General features: G+C 36.4%; 1 protein-coding gene across 3 annotated transcripts; it reads right to left on the bottom strand.

The window, feature by feature from the left end:
- Nucleotides 1-1,409: 1,409 nt before the first annotated feature.
- Nucleotides 1,410-24,405, bottom strand: ptenb (phosphatase and tensin homolog B). Of its 3 annotated transcripts, none has more exons than XM_067369268.1 (10): nt 23,734-24,405; nt 20,221-20,305; nt 17,922-17,966; nt 17,574-17,617; nt 17,216-17,454; nt 11,595-11,736; nt 7,559-7,627; nt 7,023-7,189; nt 5,308-5,529; nt 1,410-5,169 (listed from the first exon to the last, which is right to left on the bottom strand). In XM_067369268.1, the coding sequence occupies exons 1-10, from the start codon at nt 23,810-23,812 to the stop codon at nt 4,993-4,995; spliced, it is 1,269 nt and encodes a 422-aa protein (XP_067225369.1). In that variant the 5' UTR covers nt 23,813-24,405; the 3' UTR covers nt 1,410-4,992. The 3 variants fall into 3 exon arrangements, with proteins under 3 accessions (XP_067225369.1, XP_067225370.1, XP_067225371.1); XM_067369269.1 differs by having other exon boundaries at nt 11,604-11,736; XM_067369270.1 differs by lacking the exon at nt 7,559-7,627.
- Nucleotides 24,406-25,680: the final 1,275 nt, after the last annotated feature.

The following is a 25,680-nucleotide window of genomic DNA, read 5'->3' as shown; positions in this document are numbered from 1 at the left end:
GTGACCATGCTGACCCCTGTCCACCACCGAAAGCACCAACAGTGGGCATGTGAGCATCAGAACTGGACCACGGAGCAATGGAAGAAGGTGGCCTGGTGTGATGAATCACGTTTTCTTTTACATCACATGGATGGCCGGGTGCGTGTGTCGCGTACCTGGGGAACACATGGCACCAGGATGCACTATGGGAAGAAGGCAAGCCGGCATAAACAGTGTGATGCTTTGGGCAATGTTCTGCTGGGAAACCTTGGGTCTTGCCATCCATGTGGATGTTACTTTGACACATACCACCTACCTAAGCATTGTTGCAGATCATGAACACTCCTTCATGGAAACGCTATTCCCTGGTGGCTGTGGCCTCTTTCAGCAGGATAATGCAGCCTGCTACAAAGCAAAAATGGTTCAGGAATGGTTTGAGGAGCACATTGAGTTTGAGGTGTTGACTTGACCTCCAAATTCCCCAGATCTCAATCCAATCCAACATCTGTGGGATGTGCTGAATAAACAAGTCCGATCCATGGAGGAGCCCCATCTCACAACTTACAGGACTTAAAGGATCTGCTGCTGACATCTTGGTGCCAGATACCACAGCACACCTTCAGGGGTCTAATGGAGTCCATGCCTCGACGGATCAGGGCTGTTTTGGCAGCAAAAGGGGAACCAACACAATATTAGGAAGGTGGTCATAATGTTATGCCTGATCAGTGTATATGCAATATCACACAAGCAAGGCCGTTTTCACAGAAATGAGCAAGTTTGCAAACATGATACAGATTTTATCCAAAGATTCAATAAACAAAATGTTATATTTACAACATAAATCCCAACATCATTTATTATGCAGTTGTAATTGTACCAATTCAGATGCATCTTCTGTGCCACCTCTGCAGTTGTTAGTGATTTTATTTGATTGGTAAAAGCTCTATACGTCTTATTCTAATTGTAATGATTGATGAAATATGTTTTCTCAGGCAGTAAATATGAATGTGCTGGTCTTATCTTGGCTTTGACTATAACACGAGTACTTACTACAGAGTTAGGCTTAGGGTTCGCTTTAGGTTAGTTTCATGTAATTATTAATAGTTATTCCTATAACAACTCCATGTAACGAGTAACAAGGACACACCCTTTTTAAAAAATAAAAAAAAGCTGGGTTCTTTCAACCTATGTTTGGGTCAAATATGGACAAACCCAACTAGTTAAATTTTACATTTTTTAAGTTAAATTTTAAACCCAACAGTTGGGTTTGTCCATATTTGACCCAAACATGTCGTGTGCACTAAAATAAAGTTAATAAAGATGAAAATTATCCTTAAATACAAAACAAACAAAAAAAAATCATCCCTAATAAATGCCACGCAACTTCAGTGCACAAATATCAAATGCTGTCAAAAACAACAAACTGACAAGAATGAGACTTTATTGGATTTATGTGGAGTTTATAACACTAAGATAAAGGGCAGTTTACACATACAATTACAAACAAACATGTGATTTGTATGAGCAACATGATTACCTGTACAATATTTCATACATGGTTGGTTTGTGTATTCTCAGTGCATAGGCATTACACACAGAGCAACTGTTGCACAGCACAATAGTATCTGAACAGGCTGAAACGGAGTAAGGCTGTTTGCTTAAGAGACTGAAAATATACCGCGTTTACATTACGTGACTGTAAAAACCCTCTGAGGAGGAGAACGGTTTCTAATGGAGCATGGCCGAAGTCCAAAGGGCCCCCTGCTGCAAGTCTAGCTGGACGATTTAGTGCACAGTACCACCCCATCCATCCGCACGCATGACGTGATGTCCTATACGACAGTTTTTAAAGCGAGTTCTTTTCTTCAACTGTAAACAAGAGGCACTTTGTGGCAACCACAGGCATCATAACATATTGCACAAATCAGCTAAGAAAGAGTGACGTGAAACATATACACTGGCACCTTTGAAGACGTTTTGTTTTTCATTAAAGCTGAAAATTAATTTCATGCTGCCTGTGAGCTCCACACACCCGTGCCACGTACAGGATGTCTGAGGGTCTGTGTGTAAAGGTACTGTGGCTAAATTGTCAAAATGGCAGGTGATGCGTCACATTTCAAAGAGATGGGCTGAGGCTTAAAAGGATAATTCACCTAAAAATGAGCAATTCTGTCATCATTTACTCATCCTCATGTTGTTCCACACCTGTATGACTAATTATATGGACAATAGAAGTAAAAGAAAGTCAATGGGGTCCAAAACAACACTGCGTTTCATTGTACGAACAAAAACGGTTCTTCAAAATATCTTCTTGTGTGTTCACACATGTTTGGAATGACACGAGGGTGACGAAATGACATTTTTTTAGGGGAACTATCCCTTCAAATCAAAGCTCATCATGTGATACTCTTCGGTAGAGTCACATTAAACCGCTAAACATCCAAAAGACTTCAGCGTACATTTACAAGGACTACCTGCAGAGGGTCTTTGCCAGAATGTTAACGAATACTTTCATAAATAGTCGCTTTATTCATTTTTTTTCTATTTTATGCTTTCTTAAAAAAAAACAAAAACAAAATATTTTCAGTCAATAAAAACATTTGATTCTATTGGGATGCACAGAGACAATATTTACGTCTTTCACCTCTATTCTCCTACTTTTGATTGCTGTAAAGCATTTCCAGAGAGAAAAAAACAAAACAAAAACAAACAAATACTGTGGACCGCTGACTGAAACCCTGCAAAGACCTGTAACAGTGCAAATGTCTAGTACAATATGTTGCTCTATTATAGTAGCTTTAAATAAGTCAGTGCTTGGGCAGAATGGTAGGTATCAAAGCAGTAGAAGAGTAAGCATTGTCAACTTCAAGTAAGGCAAAGAATACCTCCCGTGGGCCCCGCCTCCTCTTCTGAACACAAAGAAAATTATAAAACAAAAATGATCAAGCTTAATTTTGGCAGGTTTTCAGTGATGTGATAAAATGTAAACAAAATGAGAATCCTTGATAGGCTTGCTTTAATTCCTGGATTGGTTAGTGTACAATCTCATGAAGGAAGGCCAGGTCTCCTCCTCATATGAGGGAAACGTAATCTTTCTCTAAAGGAAGGCGAGATGTACGGTGTGTGCAGAGGGCTGGTGAGAAGAGTGAAGCCTGAACGTTAACAGTACGAGAAAGGCAGCTTACTCACTACCCTTAGTGAAGATTCTTGCCCAAGAGACTGAGAAAGGTTGTTTTTTTTTGTGTGTATTTTTTATTCATTTTTTTTTTGGTCTGGCCACATCAGCCAGGTGTTAAAAAAAAAGATTTGGCATGCTTAAAAGAAAATTATACATTTAAATATTCTCATATATAGGGCTTTAATATTTCTGAAGCAAGCACAAGACTGTGTGTAAAATCCGTAGCTGCACTATGCTCATTCCAAAGGGAACGAGGCCTGTTCAAGAACAAAAAAAAAACTAAAAACAAAAAAAAAAAATTCTAAATGAATTTTAGCTAGTGAGGGACACCAAACTGTTGGAGACTAATTGGTTACGCACATCAAAGTGCAACTAACAGTTACGGCACGCACCACAGCGCATTTGAACGCTTGCACCATGAGGTTCTTCACTCCGAAACGGCTGTACTGTGCATTGTAAGTTTGCAGTTTAGCAAGCACCATTGCTGGATAAATGATACAGATTTCATTAGATCATGCACGATAAGGCTACAAACATGTTTATAGGGAGCCAAAGATCTGATGTCTGACACAGCCAGAAAGAAAGAAAAAAAACAATGGGAATGCTGTTGAATTCAAATCAAAACTTGCATCCAAGGTTGATACATTCAGAAAAGGGCGTCCTCCGTGTTGACATGCATTACGTGAGATGCTGTACCCCATCAACCCGATCTGACCTGTGATCGCTGTAATGAACCGTGGCCACGCGGAGCCCTCACGCAAGATTGACCCGTATCCCACAACAGTTTTATGACTGAAGCTAATGTGAGCTCAAACCATGAACCTTTAAGAAGTGAAACAGAAAACAAAACCATCCTGTGGAGAGCTGATTTAAACAAGTGCCAATTTTAAAAGGGAAACTTGTGAATTGTAAAAATGAAATGCCACTGAGGGACTGTTAATAGATTAAAATCCCATCTGCAGAAGAAAGAGTGATGGCAATGACTTCCTCCCACATACAATCAAATTGTAAATGACTTTAGAAACCTCTTTTAGAAAAACATTGTATACTATTTATTTTACAACATGGAAACTGATTCCAATAACATGCACACCTTCGATCAACATTATTGCAACCCTGTTGTGTTGTGTTTGCATTAAAAAAAAATAAAAAAAAGGAAAAAAAAAAAAAAAAAAAATAATAATAATAATAATACATGGAGCTATTTGTTGTGTTTACTGCCAAGGTGTCATGTAGTTTAAAAGAATCATTACCACCTCCACTTTAGTAGTGGTAATAATGATGAAAGCAGACTGAAAAATTCCACTGCACAACAGAGCCCGACTGACACGTGGCGGCCTTCCAGCAGCATGAGAAGAGTTTCACAGTAGGTAGGACAGACTAAAGAAGGACAGACATGGGGGCATGAATGCTGATTAAAGCACTGGCCTTGGTGTCAACAGGTTGATGGAGCAGCAAATTTCGATCTCCACTGGATTTCTCCCATAAACAATCTCCCATCCTGACTGGGTTTCCTTTCTTGTGTTACGGCATGAACATGTATTTACATAATAGCTACTGATGATGTTTTCCACGGAACATCAGTGTTGATACTTCATGGAAAGGGGCAAATGAACAAAAGAAAAATTGGTCAGCATTTTTGTCCCTAAAACTGGTGCCGTTTTGTGTGACGTGTGTCCTACTTCTGCTTGAGGAAAAAGATTTATAAAAAAAAAAAAAAAAAAAAAAAAAACGGGTGGGGGGAAAATAGTACTTGCTTTCAGTTCATATTCAAGTTTTCTCCTTTATACAACTCTATTACGTATGGTTTCTTTTTTTCTTCCCATAAAAATATTTCAAACTTTAGTAATCTGTTCTTCATCATACTGTTCATTTTCAGGGTCCGAGTCTGTTGTGTCCGAATACCGGTAATGGTCCGGTTCATTATCGCTAACATCCGGGGTTACAGATGTAGAAGTGCTGGCCTCCGAGTTGGATGGTTCTTCCACTGTTTTTGTGAAGTATAGCTTCACCTAATGAGGGGGAAAAAAAGAACATTTTAGCCAATTGAGCATTTTTACATTGGAACTTTGGATGAGCCTTCAACCACAGTTTAACACCTGAATGAATAGCATTTGGTAGCATTTGAATAGCATCAGTGCTTAACTCACCTTGAAGTTTGGAGAGAAGTATCGGTTGGCTTTATCCTTATTGGCTTTATCCAAGTCGTTCTTGGTTAAAGTCAGGATTAGATAATCCTTGTCATTCTCTACCCGTTCTGGGGTTTGGATTCCATCCAGTTCCTTCACTAAACCTCCGTTTTCAACCTTCTCTGAGCTCTCTTCTGGTCCAGGGATGAAGAAGGTGTTCACCCAGAAGTGAAACATCTTGTCCTATTTAACAAAAATAAGTAAATAAAAGATACAATTAAGTAGTGTAATAACATAAAAGAAAATGCAAAAAATCTTATAAAATAAGTTTTTCAATTACAACTCAAGTTTTATTTGTATAGTGCTTTTACAATACACATTACTGCAAAGCATATTTAAAGGAATTCATATTAATGTTTAGAATACCTAACGCCTTATAGTCCACACTGAGCAGTTTAGAACTGGGCAATAGGACAGTTTGTATTTGGCAACAATATAAACAAACAGTGGAGATTTCCCATGTTGCTTTACGTGTACTCCATGTATGTGGGTGATGTTGGATATACGTACAGTAGTTGTAAATTGGAGTTATTGAAATGCATTGTGTGAATGTGTGGTGGAGATTCTGCTGTACCACAACAGCAGTTTCTGATGCCAGACTTAAAACAAATGAAAGGGCGTGAACCAGTGTATTTGAGATGAAGTATTTAGCTCAATATAAAAGTAGTGGTTATGTAATACATAACACATTAAGTTCAATGTCCAAAAAAAATAACTACATAATGATATACCATTACTGTGATATCCAATTACTCATACATGATTGTTTTTATACCGCCCAACCATATAAGAAGCTGATCTGCTGCTGATGCCAGAGTTACTAATTTCTTCAATCAAGTTCAAAAATAGGTTATTTTAATAAATTGAGATCAAGTACCTCATTTGTATTCATTCATTTTGCATTTCATTCCATTTGTACTGTAGTATTTTTGATCACTTTACCAAAAATGTTTATTCTATACCTCTGGTAACGCTTTACATTTAACATTAGTTAACATTAAGAATGAACAATACTTCTAGTATTTATTATTTATTAGTGTGTAATGTTAACCTTTGTAATGTTAAACATTTACCAATAAATTAACAAAGCATGCATTTCTTAATTGTTAGTTTTTAATTAGTTAATACACTAACATAAACAGCTGTAGTTTTATTAACATTAGCAAAGATTAATAAGTATATATAGTTCATTGTTAGTTAATACATTAATATTAATACATTAATTCTATTTATTCTGTATAATATATAGCATTATTTTTTACATAATCGTTTGAATTCTGGTTGCATCAATGATTATTTCCTGTTTCTCACTGTAAAGCTGCACTGAAATAATTTGTATTGTATAAAGCGCAATATAAATAAAAGTGATGATAAAATATAACAACATTTGGGTTGAATTTCCAGCAAAAAGAACTATAATGTGATATATACCCTCACCATGAAATAATCTTATGAGTAAGAATAGTGAGAATAATTTAAGGACATGACATCCATTACTACCATAACATTTCATGCCTACAAGAAACGATGAAATACTGAGAAAAATAAATAAATGGAACATTCATCCTTCCTTTTAACTATAATTTCAATGCTACATTTACAACTAGAAGATGCAATAAAGAAAAGGGATAAAGATCTGTGAGAGTGCACTGGGCTGTTAGGAAACTGACACATACCTTTTTCATCATCTTGTTCTGCTTGTGGAAGAACTCCACCTTGATGTCTCCACACACAGGCAGCGGCTGTGGAAACTCAAAGTACATGTATTTCTCCTCTCGCCTTGTGTTCGCTGGGTTGGAGGTGTGGATTTTCACCTTCAGCTGGTACACCACAAACTGAGGATCTGCAAAACAAAACAATGTGTAATTGCCATTCCAGCTCTGTGCGACAATCAAAATGTGAGCTTATGCATATCTGTTAGCATGAAACTGAAGAGAAGCAGAAGGAAAACAACAGAAACAGCAGAAAAACTGATACAGAAAAGACAAAATAACAGTGGCATGCTAAGGGCCCTATTCTGAGAACAGCTGACCCAGGACCACGATTCCCATCTGCCTCGGATGAGACATCACAAACGACCACCCAAAAGTGGCATTAGGGGCTTTTACTTGTACATGGCAAACACATTCTACAAAGCAACACTGGCTAGGCTAACAGAGCAGAAAATGAGAAACATTTATTAAAAAAAAAAAAAAAAAAAAGTTCATGTTACCCCAATGCCAATTGGTTTTTCTGAACCCATGTGGAATCTGCTCACTCTTGCTTTTTACAGCAGAATCCCCTTGGAAAAAAAGAAGGAGATTAAAGACTGTCCAGTGGCCTGGCCAGAGCAAGAGAGAGGGCACTATGAGGTGAAGAAACGTTTAAACAGAGCTAATACACAACACACACGTATGCAGAGTTTTAACAGAGCTGGACTGTAATATTAATGGCCATAAAAACTATGAAGGAAACCGTACGTGCAACATCATTTAGCCACAAGGTACGCGCTTTAAAAAAAATATTCACACAAAGTTGTTAAATAAAAATATAAATGGAGGATAAAGTTCAGATTTTACACAGTAGGTTGTCTAAAAAGCATCATGAACGATCCATCCTGGAGCTGTGCACCTTTCTGTCTGTAGCGAGTACGGCAGGCTTGGTCAGTGTCACCAAGAACGTGTTCAGAATAGGGCCCGGAGGAGGTACAGTCAGAGACAGAGAGACATGGATGCAGTGCTACAGCGCCACTGGACAAACTTGCACTCCAAGTAAAGAGTTGGCTCTCTTGAAGTAAAGCAGCCTGGAAAATCTTTACACATTCTTGCCACTTTTCTTTGAATACGACAGAGCTAGACGCCTAAAGTACATATAATAGTCCAGGAAGTACATTAGGTCTATCTGGATAAAGGTTAAATGTCTAGGTGCATAGAAAAAGACAGAAGTTTGAATTTGTAAAGTAGAATTTACAGCAGTTGAAGCAAAAAGGTAAGCCGCAAGCAACTGTGAACGCTGGAGAAGTGTGTGTGGCTTAGAGGGGTGGGGTTGGGAGGAGAAAGATTTGATCAAGTTCCAGAAACCCTGTATACACCTGGTATTAATGTCTGAAATGATCCGACCACAAGTGGACGGCACTAAAATGAAGGTATAAATGGAGGAAACGTACAAGAAATTCATGATGTTATTATTTCTAATACCATTGTGCCTAATAGCCCACATTTAGCAATTTAGAGGTGGCCGATTGGATCATTTGATATCCCATAACATCCTATAGGATAGTTTGACATCCTAGCACCATAACAAGAATGAAATATAGCTGCAAGCAGCAATTAAGGGGCCAAGAACAAAGGCGGTATGATAAGTCATGCCATAATGGCTAGTAGGAGCATCAGACCAACTGCATCAATGAGCAATTAAAGACATATTAAGATGATTTTAGGCAAATGGTTGAAAAATATAAAATCAATAGTAATATGATTTAATGGTCACTCTCGAACAATAGGTGGCGCTGTGACCAAATCAATGTGGTGTGGTCAGATTAAGGTGACAATAGATGCATCACAATCAGCACCATAGATTCCAAGGACGTGAATTAGTATATCGTTTACATGAATTTGGGCATTGGTAAGGACAGTGAGGACCCTGGCTCACGGATGACTTTTTGTATTTCCGGCGACACGACAATGTCCTCATAGTACATCATCACTACTGCCATTTATGAACAACAGCAGAACTGATATCTTTTTGACATATGTTTTAATGTTATTTAAATTATGATAAATAGTTGGCTTATGTACAACATTTAAGATGTAAATAAATTATAAATGTTAGCTAGATGTTCATTACCTGTCTAGTGTTGCATGCAAAGCATTGCAGAGATACAGTCATTTTGGCACCAGGCCATCAAATTTGTTGATCTGAAAAAGATTGTCTATCGACACGAAATCCATCTTTTTTCCCCTGGCATGGTCTGAAGATGATCTGACTCCAATTTGGTTAAAATTGGACAAACGGTCTAGGAGGAGTTTGAAAAAGTAGTTCCTTTTTTTTGTTTTTTTTGTGTAGCGAGTTGGCTCAGCACTTCAGAACTTCAGTTAAGGGAACATAGAGAGCACTGATGCTCCCTGGTTTTCATGGTGAATTGTGGGACATTTTAGGTAGCGAATGTTTCAGTGCCCTGGAAGGATTCTGTGATTGAGACAGAAACGCCACTTTGCCAGAGGCGTTTCTAAACTTTTGGAGGGTAGTGTCACACTGAAGTTTGACGAAGTGTACACCAAAATGGACGTGAGGCTTCACGTCCATTTTGGTGTGCACTTCGTCAAACTTCAGCACTTAGTTTGCGTGTTATTCGAGAACAGTTTCATGAATCAACTGCCTATTCCATTCCATAACTTTTTGTTGTCATGGTCTGAAGGTGATCTGGTTCATGAAATTTTCATGATAGAATAAAAATGAAATCAGAGGGGAAAAAAATGTTTTCTAGCCCTTTCGGTTAACAAGTTATTAACAAACCTGAGTGCAAATTTGTACAATTGGTGGCACTAGAGTGACTGAGTTAGAAACTACAAAATTGGTGTGGTTAATGTTCAGACTGTCCTCTAACTGTGCTAAATTTCGTAACTTTCCTGCAAGCAGTTCTATGGGCAGCAATAGACTTATAACAATATATATTGGTATATTTATTTGGTATATTTATTACATATTGAAGTGCGTCAACATGGAATTGTTTGAATTTCATTATGAAATTGACAAAATCTGAAAACTGAGACCGATTCATATCAAAAGTAAAAAATTGTTACTAAAAAGCCATAATATGTCATTTATACATTTATTGTACATTTACATTTAATCATTTAGCAGACGCTTTTATCCAAAGCAACTTACAAATGAGAATAGAAGCAATCAAACCAACAATAGTGCTAGTCCCAGTTAGTCTAGCACACAAATAGCATTGTGTTTTTTTTTAAATAGATATATAGAATAGTAAGTGATAGTATTAATGGGTCAAGTGTTTATGAAAAAGTTTAAGATTAAACCATGTAAATTGTTGAATTTGGCTGAAATTTGGAATCTTACACTTTTTTTATACTTTGGTATCTGTAGACCAATTTATTCACTCCCATTCCTCAGATTTTTAATATGCATGTCTCTGTATGGCACTTTTCAGAGACATTTCTGTTATCAATAATATGAAGCTTGTATGTAACTAATACAATCCAGTATTATTGTCTCCATGTATTCTGAAACTAAAGCGAAACAACTCAGATAAGTGTTCTCTAGGGCACGCAAAAACAGCAAGAATTTGTGTGTACGAGCACTGCTTGTGCGCTGCCAGCAAACTGCCTGTGATTTACTATGTGCATCTCATCGAAACACAGACATTTGAGAATTGCACATCCCTTGTGAAATGGCCTGTACTTAGAATCGCATGTGCCAACATCACATTTGTACTGTAAAAGCTAATGCTTCCTGGAAAATAAAGGACCTCCTACTAACCTATTCATCATCCACTAAACTAAAACAAGAGTTTTAAACTTTCAAGGTACGTGTTAGGGCTGTGCAACGAACCTTAATTGATATTCAATTTCAGCTTCCAAAGATTATGAAAAATTTGACAATTTTCATTTTGGGGTGAACTAACCCTTTAATGTATACAGTGAAGACTATAGTGTGTTATTTTACATTTGATTACTTTATTCAGTTTCTGTTGTAGGTCATTACTTATCTGAATACAACTGTTAGTACATCTTCCTTAAAACTTAAAGCACTGTTTATTTAATTTGTATTTTTGTTCTGTTGTATTTATTTGTCCATTTTGTTTGCAATTTTTTTTTTTTGCTCTTATTGTATTGCTGACAGTTTACTTGTCTTCTATAACTGTTTTGAGGACCTTTTATTTTACTTTACTTTAGTTAACCTATTAGTTTTTGAAGCAGGCCATCGATTATTGTGAAATTTTAATATCTAAAATTACTCATATCATGAAATAAGACTGATCATATCTCCCACCAATAATCATGTTAAATAATAGTGTTTTCAATATTGATTTTTGCCATAATCGAGCAGCCCTAGTACATGTACATTTAAAAGAAAATACCTGATCAACAACGTTGGAAAAGTCAAGACACATGTGAAGTGCAAAATAATACCAGGTGTATACAGCAATACATCTCACCTGAAAACTTGTGATCTAATCACCCGAGTTGGATGATAATACAAAATATAAACAACAGTGCCGGACAGACAAAAAGAGAAAGAGCACTTACTGCAGGTACCTCCACTGAACATAGGCACTGTCTCAAACACCATCTTGTGAAAGAGCAAGGCCACAGGTTTGTACTCCAGCTTATTCTTCAGAAGGTAGCTATAGTAGTACACATATCTTCTCTGACTGGGAATAGTCACTCCCTGTGAAAAAGCAAACCCACAGTGTTAATACAAACATCTCCTCTGTGATCTCAACACCAGATCTGAGTTATTAAAGACAACATGACACATTTACAACATATTTCCATAATGCATTCTTAAAAATAAGGGTTCCAAAAGGGAGGGTTTTTTTTTTTTTTCAAAGCTATGCCATAGAACAATAATTTTGGTTCCCCAAAAAACATTTTAAATCTAAAAGAATCTTTTGTGCAATGTAAAGGATCCATGGATGTTAAAGGATCTTCATGGAATCACTGATGCCAATAAAGAAGCTTTGTTTACAGGATGCAACGGTTTGGGTTCCAAGATTAAAAATCCAATTCATTTTCTCTATAGGGGAACGTATTTGATCACACAGGACTTTGTAAGACTATGGAGCAGGAACCTTGGCCCCTCTAATGAAATTTTTTGTACATGATATAGTGTGATATAGTCTCAGTCAACATTACATTCATACTGGTGTTTTAGGAAGCCAAACAATTTTTATAAACAATTATTAAAAATAATTATTTTACATTATTAACCCATTTTAACATATTGACAATGTAAAACAAATGCACTGTAAAGATAAATAAATATTTAATCATATTTAGAAAATTACAATACTTAATTTCTTTTTTCGAATTTCTCATTTGCATCTCACTTCAGCTTTTATGCTGCTGAGCTTTTATTTTGGCAATTTTTGTGAAAACAGGTTTACAAACATCTCATTACAAATCTAACGAAATGCTGTAATCACCTAGCCACAAAAAATGCTAGAAATTATGCAACTGTGAAAATGCATAAATGGTGCTCGTTGAGCTCCCAAATGGACATTAAACTCACATCACATGCAGAGATGGAGTTTGCAGCACTTCAGGGCACTAAGTCATATTGTGCTTTCGATTTTTGTTCATTTGACAGATACTTTGCCAAAGCAATAGCACAAAATTCAAAGTTAGAGATCTGTTATTATGAGAAGTTTATGAAAATCAAGTTTTTAATGTTGTTTAAATGTCTATGTGGTGTTTTTAATATGCGTTAAGACGGTTTGAAACCACCCCCAATTCCTTCTGTCACAAACATGTAACCAACAGAGTCGATGTGGGGGATGGGGCATTATTTTAAGAGATGCTGAATTTCAGAAGGCAGCGGTCCGACTTCGAGATGGCAAATAGAAAAGTAATATTAGCAACACGTTATTAGCCCTTTGATAATATAGTCAAGCCAAAGTCTAATCATATGAATAACCCTCATGTGCCAAATTTTATTTCATTTCTGAATGTATTATATGTAGCCAAAAAAGTGTGCAAATTACAATTTCTCATGTCAGTTCACAATCTCACAAAGTGTTACAATCAAAATAGTTGTCTATACTGCATAATAAACCTCCTATTTACTTCATGTCTACACTTTGTTATGATGAGAGGATTCACGATCACACAGAACTCAACGCCGAACAAACTTTTCAGGCGTTTGGAGCGGTGAGTAGATTCGGACTAAATTAAAACAACCCTGATTGGCCACTAAGATCAACAAACATGTCTGTAATTGGCTACATTGCTCATAGCTGAAAAAACACATTGTAAATAGAAACATTTGATGTTCTCCAGAGTGAAAACACAAATATGCACTGAAGCATTTACCAAATCTCAGGGTTCCTACACATTTTCCATTTCAAAATTCCATACTTTTCCATACTCAAATTTCCAGACCTCCTTCCAAACAATTTCTGCCATTGGTAAGCCTCGGTCTCCTTTTTGGTTTTCTCTGCTTCATGTTTGTAGGCTGGGTCCTACAATCTTTTAGTGATTTTTAAATTAGTGTTTGATTGTTGAAATAAAGTTTTGTATTTAGTATTCACGTATAGGCCCTTCTCTTCTTAAAACCACATACCCTGTGTGACTTTTGTTGGAGATTAATTTACAAGTATTAATATATTCCCTGTTTAACAGGGTGGCGTAGTGACTTACTTTGTTTCCCTTTCTGACCATACCACTCGCTACATAGGCGTAAATATTTAATTTGTCTATTAATTCGATACATTTACTTTATAGACAACCAATGTTATTTAACAACCAATGTCAACAACAGAGCAAACACAGAGCAGAATAGATAAATCACAGAAGGATCGGTGATTCATCCACAAGCGCAGTATGACAGTTTCCCTAATAATTTAGAAATTCATAACTTTATAAACATATCTGCAAAGTGAAGAGAGGTGAAAAAGGTGACGTGTAGGAACTAAATAGTTGTAGGGGGTCTGGGGACATACTCCCCCAGGAGAAGATTTTTGTGATTTTAACATGTAAACAAAGCATTCTGGTGCACTCTGACAAGAACAATTGAGAAGCTTGTGATTTGATTTTGATTTGATTAGCTTTGATTCAGGATTGATTAATTTGGGGCCTATCAGGTACAATACATGGCAAATTTCCTCAAAGAAAAAAAAAAAAAAAAGCTGGTACATCCTTATATTACATTAAAATTGATTTGTAAGCTACTTACATATAGGCTAAATTACACATAAGGAAGTTTATATAATAACGTTATAATACATTTTTAATGACAATTATTTTTCTACTCTTTTTATGTCGGCCTAAACATTTAAATGGTGGATGTCATAAAACGGATTTATACATTCAATATCGAAGCACATGTTAAGTACAAATACAATGAATATGCAATTGCCTAGTGTGCATATATTTAGCAAAATGCTCTGCTCAAATTTCATTTTTGTTCACAATGAGTTTTTGGACATTAAACGGCTTTTCTGAGGTAGGCTAAATGTGTCATTTTTACAAGCTATTTTATTGACGTCTTTCTGCGGTTGAAACACTGCTTGATCGATTGCATGTGACATGATACAGATTTCGGTAAGTTGCACTGTATCTTTCAACATACCTGAGGATGTTCAATCACGTTTATTTTGTGTTGTAACTAGTAAAGCGGAAGAGATGGTTCGTTCACGAGCGCTACAGCGATCCATCACGCCACAGAGCACCAAGAAAGATCGCGACTCACTCCAGTCTATGGGAAAGTAGCCGATTTTCGATTCTTGTGAGAATCTTGTGACACACACACACTCACCCCCAAAAAAAAAAAAAAAAAAAACTCTTTGGATCTAAACGATTCATATAAATGACGTATTTTGAATCAAAACGGCTAATTTTGCCAAAAAGTGACTAGTTTGCAGGTATGATAAATTAGAAAACTGAATAGAGCCAATAGTCTGGAAACAAATATTTTTCCATACTTTAAGACCTGGAAATTACTCAAAACAAATGCCATACTTTTCCAAACTGCATAGGAACCCTGAAATCTGTTTTGGTGATATATTATTACAGTATCAAATGAGGGTGCTCTTGCTTTCATTTGATTATGCTTAGCAACCTCAAGCATGCCCGTAGAACCAGGCTTGCCTGTATAATTTGTTCTTCCTCTTTTTCTTCTGAATCAGTTTCTGTTTCAAACATATATGGCTGAATTAAACCAGTATTTCCACTTGCCATTGTGAGGCGTCTACTACAGTTGATCAAGTAGATCAGGTAGTCCGAGCAAGTGTGATTGTGTGGAGGCAAGGACTAATTTGCACTTTCATTTATCCGCGTACACTAATGTTGTCAGAATTCTGAACTAAATTTACAAATAAAAAAAAACAAGTAAACAGTCAGTAATAAAATAAGAACAAATAAACAAATGACAAATGATAGCACAAATAAATATAGTAGTCAACATTTGAAATGGATCAAAACCTTTCATCAAAGTTGTCCTAAAACCTTCTTCTTAGGACAACTTAGTTCTTAGGACAACTTTAATTAACCTTTTTTGATCCACTTCAAATGTTGACTACTGTACAATAGAATAAAGAGACAAATGAAAAAACAAGTTTTTCAGGTGGGTCTAACAGTAATATTCAGCTAAGAAATAAAAGCTGAATTTACAGAAATTAAACTAATCAAATGTAAAAATAACACTGGATAGTTTTGATTGTAAAAATGAAATTTATATTCCAAAACTGACTGCGTTTACCTGAATACTCGCCAAGACAGGCATTTTGACATAATTTACCGTTTTAACGCAACAAGACACAAAAAAAAAAAAAAAAAAAAAAAAAAAAAAAAAAAGAGGAGAGGAGAGGAGAGGAGGCTTAATCAGCTAGATCAACGGTGTGCGTGCCTGCATGAATAAGAAATTATGCACAATACCCGCAACCCCTTTCCAAAATTCAGGCCCTGTAACACAAACACTATTCAACCGGAACGAATGAAACAAGTTACACGTGTCTATGCCGTGACATGACACATCAAAAGACAATAGAACACATTATAATCAGTGATATTGTCAGTGATATACTCCCAGATCTATTTCTGATGTAGTCCAAGTGCTCTGCAATGGTCGGTTTGTCACGTTCAATGTAGACAGCTTTTAGCTGTTGCAGCGCAGCACGACGCGACGCGACAAGGGTCGCGTCTGGTGTAGACACGGTGTTAGTAAAAGGAGATGGGTGTGTGTGTCAATTTGCCGTCGAAGAGAAGAGAGAGTGAGAACTCGCAGCTGGTATCGGTGTATCGATACTGCAGAAAAGGAGTACTGTAATCACTTCAGATATCTCAGTATCAATATTTAATATCAATATTTTTGAAAAGATTTGTGTAGAGTTAAATTCAAGCTATTTTAAAGGCATGATGACAATATTTTCAAAGGAAAAAATTTTAATTGTGACTATCAAAGATAAGTTAAGGGATAAAAATTGACTGCAGGGGGACTTTAAAATATTTTCGGTTCAACTGTGGTAGGACAGATTATAGTATGGTGGGTCAGCAGAGTCTAGGAAATGAATGGGAAACACTGATAGACAGACCTTTAAAGACAGACCTACTGTGAGCTACGAGGTTGTTAACTGATAGTATATGATTTTGTTGAAGCCTTTTTGTCTGTTTTTCAAATACTTTTTGGCTTGTAATTCACCAGGTAGTTGGTTTAGAGCTCTTTAAATGCTTTTCAAAAAATCTGTATGGGAAATTAAAGGGAAAAATACTTCCAGAAGAAAGGCCACTGAAAAAGTAAATTGCTGATTTTTGGGGCTTGACTGGATCGAAACACATTAGGCTATGGTATTATTAATATGATGTTAATACTTATAGAACAGTCTTGGTGTGACTTCATCAGTATATAAAAAAAATTACAATTTGATGAGGCTGAAAACATTTCTTCTCTCACAGTAAGAATAGGGACATAAAAGTGATTAGGGTGGAATGTGATTTCATGTTGTCTTTAATGATATCACAAAGCTTGTGGTGTCATCATTTTAGATAATCAAAACAGGTTTTAACAGGCATTGGACTATTCTACTAATTCTTTAAAAAGAAAATGTATCAAAAAGTTTGTTGTTGCAATTTACATTTCTATACAAAAACCATTCAGAGCTTGAGTGAGAACAGTTTTTTGGAAAAAGAAACAAAGCAAAAATATCTTTTACCTTCTTGTCTCTGGTTCTAACTTCGCCATAGAAGTCCAGAGCCTCTTGTGCTTTTTTGAATTTGCCTCGGTGTAATAAGTACGCACAAATCATGACACCCGTACGTCCCTTTCCAGCTTTGCAGTGAATGGCAGCCACATGATTGTCATTTTCACTGAGCCACTTATCCAAATCTTCACAGAAAGGCTTAATAAGCTCTAGCTGAGGAGGATTGTGGTCTTCAAACGGATACTGTGCAACTGCAAGAGAGAAATAATGAGTTAATTGAGAGACCTTCATCATCATTACCACACAAAAAAAGATATCACATTTCAGAGCCATCTGTAAAGAGCTGATTTCTGCAATCCGAGCATCTTACCTCTGCAGTTAAATTTGGCAGTATCGTAATGTCTTTCTGCACATCTAAATAATACAAAGAAAAACAGATAAGTACAAAAGTTCAATGTAACACTTTTCTGCTAAGAACTTTGCATCAATGCCAAAAGCAACAGAACATTCTTAGCTAAATAACAGAACTATGTGCAATGACAATGCCCTCCATTCACAATGATCAAACAGCTTGTTTTCTTTAACCTTCAATTGAACATTATTTCAGCTTTTTTGCTTTTATAACATCAAACTGGAAATGTTCTAACAGTAAAAGCAGTTAAATGAAAACCCATTTACAAAACTGCTATTACAGAACTTGTTTTTTTTTTAAACTTACAGATTATATATCTTGTAATGATTTTTATGCTTCGAATCCAAGAATCTGCAGAAAGAGGAGAAAAACATGTAATTTTTTATTATAGTTATAGTTCACCCTTGAACAAAAAAACTCAATTACTCTCCATGTTGTTTTAAATCCTTTATTATTGGGAATCAGATTTCTGTCCCTCCACCAAAACTGATGCTTCAAAAGGTGCTTCCAAGCTCAAACATGCTTGCATGACAGAAAACAAACCTCATTGGTTCTCGACATCAAGCAAGTACGATTGACATATTTGATGTCCTTTATGCATGTGCATTGATCATTGTTTATATGTGATTAAAAGCCTGAATTAACTGTTTATCATATAAAGCGATCGTGTCACTTCAGAAGATTTGGATTAAAGCACTCGATTTATATGGATTTCTTTTACTTATCTCTTTATGAACATTTTGAAACAATGTTTTGGTGGAACAGACTTTAAAAAGGTGAGAATAAAACCTTTTAGGTTTCACAAAAAATATCTTCATGTGATTTCATCAAAGATGAACAAAACTCTTATGGGTTTGGGACAACATGAGGGTGCCAACTAGGGATGTAACAATTCACTCAACTCACAATTCGATACGATTCACGATACTGGTTTCACGATTCGATTTTCTCACGATTTTTTTAACAGAATGAGATTTAAATGAGAAAGTGTCTTTATCATTTCTCAGACAAAATGCTGCATTTCTCTTTGTGAAATTGAAATATCTTTAAAACAAAACTAAATTGAAAAAACAAATGCCAAATCACATAAATAAAAAAATAAATACTAATAAAATAAATCTCTTCATATGAGTGCATGAACAACATGTTTATTTGCTCTATTACAGGTTGAACTATCTGTAGCCATTTAAAATTAGAGGCAACCACTGCATTTTAATCAGGATCCCAACAAAAATGCTGCCTACATGCAGAATGAGCTGTTTTTAATTTAAATTAGATTGTGTTTTTGCTTCAGTGTTAAAAATGATACAATGTTTAGACTTTAGCTTTGTGAAATTATGCTACATAAAACTTAACAGCAGGCAGGCTGCATGTCAATGCAAATTCACTGTCTTGACAGCAGGTGGCGTTTATGGAACAGCAGTAATACAGTGCTTCCATGGTTACCGCTATAAACAAAGTAGCGTTGTGCGCTAAAACTACTTTAAAATGCATTGTACAGAAGATGAAAAGAAAATACCATATAAACTTTTCTGAACACAGTCAGTTCCCCTCGGCTATGCATTCATAAAATCCCCCGCCCCCAAATGTATCGCGATTCATTTATCATCCCAGCCGACTTGAATCGTCACGTTTTAATCGATTTTCAACTGGTTCTGGATGCATCGTTTCATCCCTGCTTCCTACACCCTACAAATTGTGCCAAACTATTTCAATGCACGATTTTGCCTAAGAAAATTATCTACAGGTAATTTTGCTGCTTTGTTTGTCTTTTTTGAGTGTACGTTTGCATATGCATACAGTGGAACCCATAGCCTATCAAAGTATACTCCATTTGATAGCGTGAGCGAAAGCAGGCGGTCGATGCAGACGCTCTAGAAAGTTTCATCTTTGTCCAGTGTCTGCGCTATTTTTCTCCAGAAGTTATGACAGAATACAAAGCCATTTTTATCGATCTCATGTCTGCTGGTGTTGCGGTCCCTGGTATTTTGTTGTTGTTGTCACTTTAGTGTCGTTTTCTACTGTGAAACAACGGCCAAGGCCATCATTGAGCGGTTACAAAAATCGGGCAGCAAACATACTATTCTGATGACGAAATTTCGGTCACGCGTACTGTACACAGACCCTCGCGTAAGTGTAAAAACCGAAGTATACTTTGGGCTTCAGAAATAAATGTCACAGAAACTATGGATGACTAGAAAAGAAATGTCTAATGAACTTAATTGTTGGAAAGAAATTAAGCAAAACCATTATTTTAAACTGAAAAGACTTCTTTTTCTGCACAGACAAGGTTAATATTTACTCTCAACCTATTTACATCACAAATGCATTTATTCATGACTGTGGAATGACACACTGCTGTGTCTACCATTAGTTAGACATTTCTTAAAACATCAATGAATGTGACCACCACAATGCAAACTCATAAAGCAGTGCAAGAGGTAATTTCAGAGGTTTAGAACAGGCCTAGTCCAACACAGCTGTAAAGACCACAGCAGCTTTAGCTTTTTTTGCTACAACATGGGTTGTAAATGTTAAGTGACTCACAGACATGGAAAGATTATACTGACCAAATCTCCCGAGACAATACAAAGTGAATACTTACCGAACAACATCGTCTATGTTGTTTCTGTAGACACCCTCAAGTCTTTCAGCAGGAAAGCCCATGGCAATAATATTAGGATATATATCTGGGCAGCAGCATTAAGGAAATCTACAGAAGTCTTTCTAGGGAAATTGATATGGACAAGAAAAAAAAAAACTACAATCATCTGATTAAACATGAACCTATTTATAAAGTCTACTGGCTGCTTGTCTTACACAATTATTAGCGAATAATGCAGAGCAGCACAGCATTTCAGCAGAGAACTTCAGCATTTCCACTAAAGCAGTGCTTTACTTTTTAGTTGTGCAATGAGAGCTCAGATAACAGAATTCTGGGTAATATAGAACAGATGGCTCTCGCTGTAAGAGACCAATGCATAGACCTCTAACCCAGAAGGCCACACAGGGGCACTAAATAAATCACACTGTGCCTCAACCCAGCCTGGAATCACTTTCCTTCCTCACCTTTCCATAACGAGTGCATCACTCCTTGAGCCTGACATACACGTGCAGCTCTTTATTATTAAAGACAATCTAATCAGACCTTGATACAGCAGATGAATTACAGTAGTTTGATAGTAGCAGAAAAATTCTACCGAAAAGGGACTCATGACTATTTATATTTACTTCAAAATGTAACTTTGGAAATAAAAAAAAAAACATTAATTTGACAGCAAATTTGTATCCTTTTTTACAACTTCTCTCCAACAATAAAATCATTTGATGATTTCTGACAGAAAGCTCTTGAAAAAAAGAAACATCTGGTCTGGACTAGATGACGGTAAGAAATGTCTTCCTGTGTTCTCAGATGGTGTAGCATGTGGTTCTCACTCCTGATCAGGCAAACGACATTTCAGCAAAAACAAATTGACACCTATCTGGATATGAGCTCAGAGATGGTATGATTCTTATAAGCCATAGAAAGGTCTTTCATTTTAATATATATTGACCCAAAAATCAAGTTATAAAACATTAAAAAGGTTAGGATGCTAAGAGATTCATACCCATGACACATATGCATATTAACTTGTAAAACATGCTATGGGTCTGCATTTTAATGGCCCAGAAGACAAAAGGATTCTTTAAACTAAAGCCTGAAACACACTGAACAGAAACGCACATGTGTTTAGTAGACACCAGATCTTATAAAATTCAAGCAGTCAGGATATTCATCAATAACACAAATGTGTTGCTTTTGCGTTCCCTATATAAATTGTCAGACCAAAATATGCAGAAACCTGCATACCAAAGACACTTAGCTTACAAAGATATGTGCACAATATTATCCAAATTCAAATCAGCATGACCTTTTGTCACAGTGAAACTGACTATATCTCTTAAGATACATGGCATGAATAACTGTAAATGAGCTACAAACATAATACACTGAATAAGGCAATCATGGCACACACTGGTCAAAACAATAAAAGGCTCAACAATTAAATAAAAAAAGAAAAGAAAAAAAAAGGTTATTTCTCACAAACATTAATATTTGGAGTTACCAAATTAACTTTATCTATGACCTGAATGCGGGTTTTTTTTCAGCTATCAATAATAATTTGTGAAAGTCCTGTAAGACTCAATGGGGGGGTATTAACAAATCATGACAATGTATGCCATGATTGAGCCTAACTCTATAGCATGTATAAATGTAAAGCTTATATTTAAAATTAGAAATCTAAATAATTATTCATTTTTTTAATGAAAATTAAAAATCTATTATTCATGAATAAAAAAAAAAAAATCATCATTAAGCTCTGTGTGCATTTAAGAACAACAGCTGTACAGCATTCATAAGGCCAGTTTCTCCTTCTATAGATGCGTTGTGCCAATTTTAATCTAATCTAGGATAAATTTACACAAGTTATATAAAAAAAAAAAAAAATGGTAAGTTGAAGTCTGGTAAACATATTTAACAAACTGCGGTCATTCAAGTTTTATTTTATCAAGTGTCGTGGACCATGTTGCTTTAACAGTATCATAAAAAGGGCCTGACAGAATGAAGTCATTCATCATATTTCTTTGAAAACTTCTTTGAGAATTTAGAGGCCTGCATTCCACTTCAACTGACAGTGTGTGTTTGTGTTTTAAACCGAATGAGTGCATAGCATGATGCAACGCAATGTGTCAATATTGTGGACCCACAAGCCATCTGAACAGAGGGGCAAATCAATGTCCATTCAATCAATTCATTCACAGGTTACTCATGTAATACACTAAATCTAAAGCAAAACAGCATCCTTGTTTTGTTTAAATACACTTAACATTTGAAAATTCTTGACAAAACATGCACCAAAAGCATGGTAGATTCCTATTGCTATTGTTATAGTGTTACAGAAATAATAGCACCTCTGGAATAATTTTATTCTGCCCTCTAACTGTCCTTCCAGACCTTTTTCTTAACGTTTTACACCTGACTTTTTGTATATCACAGGACAACAATGAATAGGGCAGGAAGGTGAAAAGGACTATGACTGAACCTCAACAAGCATCTTCAATAACACTGAATCCAGCTGAAATAAAACAAGCTATCAAACCACATGTGCTTTGCACTTTGTCTTCAAGAATATAAAGCACCAAATAACAATGTAGCTGTGCTTAAGTCACAAATGACATTGACATATGCCACAGAACAGCGAGCAGGCATCAATGACGTTACTAAAATAAAGCGCAACAGAGGGAGTCCTCTTTAAAAAGACTGCTCGAATCCCTTCCTGCGATTACGAAAAAGACATACTTCACACGTACAAAAGCGTTTCCTTTTGTTCGCAAGCGTGTGAACGGACTCGTTTTTGCTCAATCAAAACTAAACCCAAGTTGAGCGCGAGATCTATTTTCTGCGAGCAGCTGATGCAATGGCTCTTTGTGTGACACTGCTTGTGTATTTCATCTAATCCATCGCATTATATAAACCAGCAAGACCTCTACGCGACGCATCTTTTGTTTTAAACCCCCAAACTGCAGTTTTCAAGCGAGAAGCCTTTAGTTGAAATGAACGCGTTTCGCCATCAATCGATATATCAGATTACGTAAGAAGGGGAAAATGACATCTTACAACCTCCGCTGGCGTTGCTTTTATCGTAGTTTACACATACAACTTGCGGACAAGCCCAGAAAAAAAATGTACAAATGACAACTGTACAAATAAGTATGCGTGCAGTCTGTTGGTTCCGTCTACTCGATAACTTGGTTAAATTGACAACTGACATGAATCTATACAGCACCGACTTGATCCAGTAACAAAAACCAATAGATCTAGATCATGTCAAGCTTCAGTCGCCGACTAGGTGCCAGTGCCATTAGTTTTTGGAAAGCAGCAAAAAAAAAAAAAAAAAAAAAAAAAAAAAAAATCAATCATTTTAAAACAAGAAAACGCTAATTTCCCCCTTTATCTTCAGATGAAACGTCTGAGATTTCTCGATTTGGAACAAGATGCAAGGCATTACCTTCAATGCAGACACTGGTTTCTACACAATAGACAGAACAGGGACATTTGATTGATCAAAGAGGATACAGGTCAAGTCCAAGTCGAACCCATCTTCCTGGTATCTCCTTTTGTTTCGACTGACAAATTCCTTTATGATCGCAGCCATTGCTGTGAAAGGAGTCTGTAGGGTTTTTAGTGTGAGAGGGAGTATTGTTGCTTTCCGACGATACGTCGTCTTTATGCTCTGCTGGTTTCGCAGTCCCCCTGCTAGCTAGAATGGAGTCTGCTGTGTCTCTCTCATCAAGGGCCTCGCTCCAAACCACCACAGGCCCGGCTTCCAAAATGCCCTCCTCGGCTCAGACGAGCCTCGGTTAAAACGATAAGCAACTTCCCACGTCTCGAATTGCAGAATTTCTAGAGCACGACAAGTCTCTGGTCGCACCGTAGCCGCCGTGATTGAGCGCAAAGGCGGAGAGAGGATCCTCTCCGGGCGCTTCCACGGTTGTCAGAGCCCCGCTCGCACTCAGCTCGCGCCCCGTCTAGCCGCTAGCTTCAACGGCTAGCGCGCTAGCTCGTCTACACATCCTTAAAAAATAAAAGCCATCGAACATACAACAATCCACGATGCCCAGGTTCCAACACATGAAATGAAAGGTGACAGCCTCCACCAAGAAATTAAAACCTCGATATTTAAATGTCGCGTAGGAACGGTCTCCAATCCGGTTCCTTTCCTTCACTTCTCCCCTGTTAAACTCTCAAACTTCCATCATGGCTTCCCATTGAAAAAAGGTGACGTTCAGACAACATATTCATCCGCTGTGACAAATAGTCCCATGAATGCATCATTTTATAATTACGTCAATGATTTTTTCTGTATTTCAGAATATAAATACACAAATTATTAGGTACACATGTTGAACTGTTATGACGTTAAATTAATAAATACATCAACTATTTTTTATGGTTACAGCAAGCGGAAGAATACAGACAGCGCACTACTTTTTGTTCCAGGGTCACGTGTGTACAGAAATGAGGGAAGTTTCCAATATTTTATATCGGATGTCAATTCATCAATGTAGTTATTACGCACCAGCATTCTCGTTTACTTTGAAATAATTATTTATTGGTTTGGCACACCATGACTGAAAAGAACAACCTGTAGCTGTATTTTTAAAACAATACTGTATACGGGGAAAATATCAGAATGCGTCTAGTTACCCCCCTTTCACCAATGCCTCTACTACCCTGCAATAGAAGGCAGGAAATTACTGAAATGCTTACGCAAGCAGAAAAGTAAGTTACTGCATAAAGGCGCAAGCACATCATTTGGCAATTAGAAATGAAATTATAGAAATTAATTGCGCAAATGTATGATGTAAATTTAATGTAACCATGTATCAGTGTTATAAGCGTGTTCTGTTCCATTTGCTCGGACGTGCATTTTGCCCCCAAGGACGGAACGGAGAGTTCTAGCTGCGTTTCAGGTGGCAAATCGTTATTGTACAGCGCCATCTGTCAGAAAAATATAGAATGAAAGTTCGTGGATAATGTCACATTTCCATATATGCTTTTTCAGTACAGCCTTTTCTAAATGGTTTCAAATGAACATTGTTAAAGAAATGTTAACAAATGTTTTCCCTTTTTGATAAAAATAAAAAAAATATTTTAAATAAATAATTGCTTCCGTATTTTATCTATGGATGCAATAAATCGTACACATGTATGTAAACATCTTTTTTCTTATTTTTAAAAAGATGTTACAGTTGCAGACAGTTTTATATTTGTATAGTATATTTGGTGCTGTATCTAATTTATTTATGTTTTATTTGTATGTTGGATATGTTTGATTTTTCTTTTATCTCATTCCTCACTTATGGTAGGCCTATCCATATTTGTTATGCCTATGCCATTTGCCATTGTGTAATGTCTTTCTGCATTCTTTGTTGTCTCTTCTTTGCCAGTAGAGGGTAGTGTTGGTGCGCAGTGATCGGATTGTCACATGTGACGATGGTTATTGAAAGTAGGCTTTTTTTA

This window comes from Chanodichthys erythropterus, chromosome 19 (genome assembly GCF_024489055.1).
Source record: "Chanodichthys erythropterus isolate Z2021 chromosome 19, ASM2448905v1, whole genome shotgun sequence".
Classification (NCBI taxonomy): Eukaryota; Metazoa; Chordata; class Actinopteri; order Cypriniformes; family Xenocyprididae; genus Chanodichthys; species Chanodichthys erythropterus.
The sequence above is the reverse complement of the archived record's forward strand: the minus strand, read 5'-3'. Positions and strand labels throughout refer to the sequence as shown.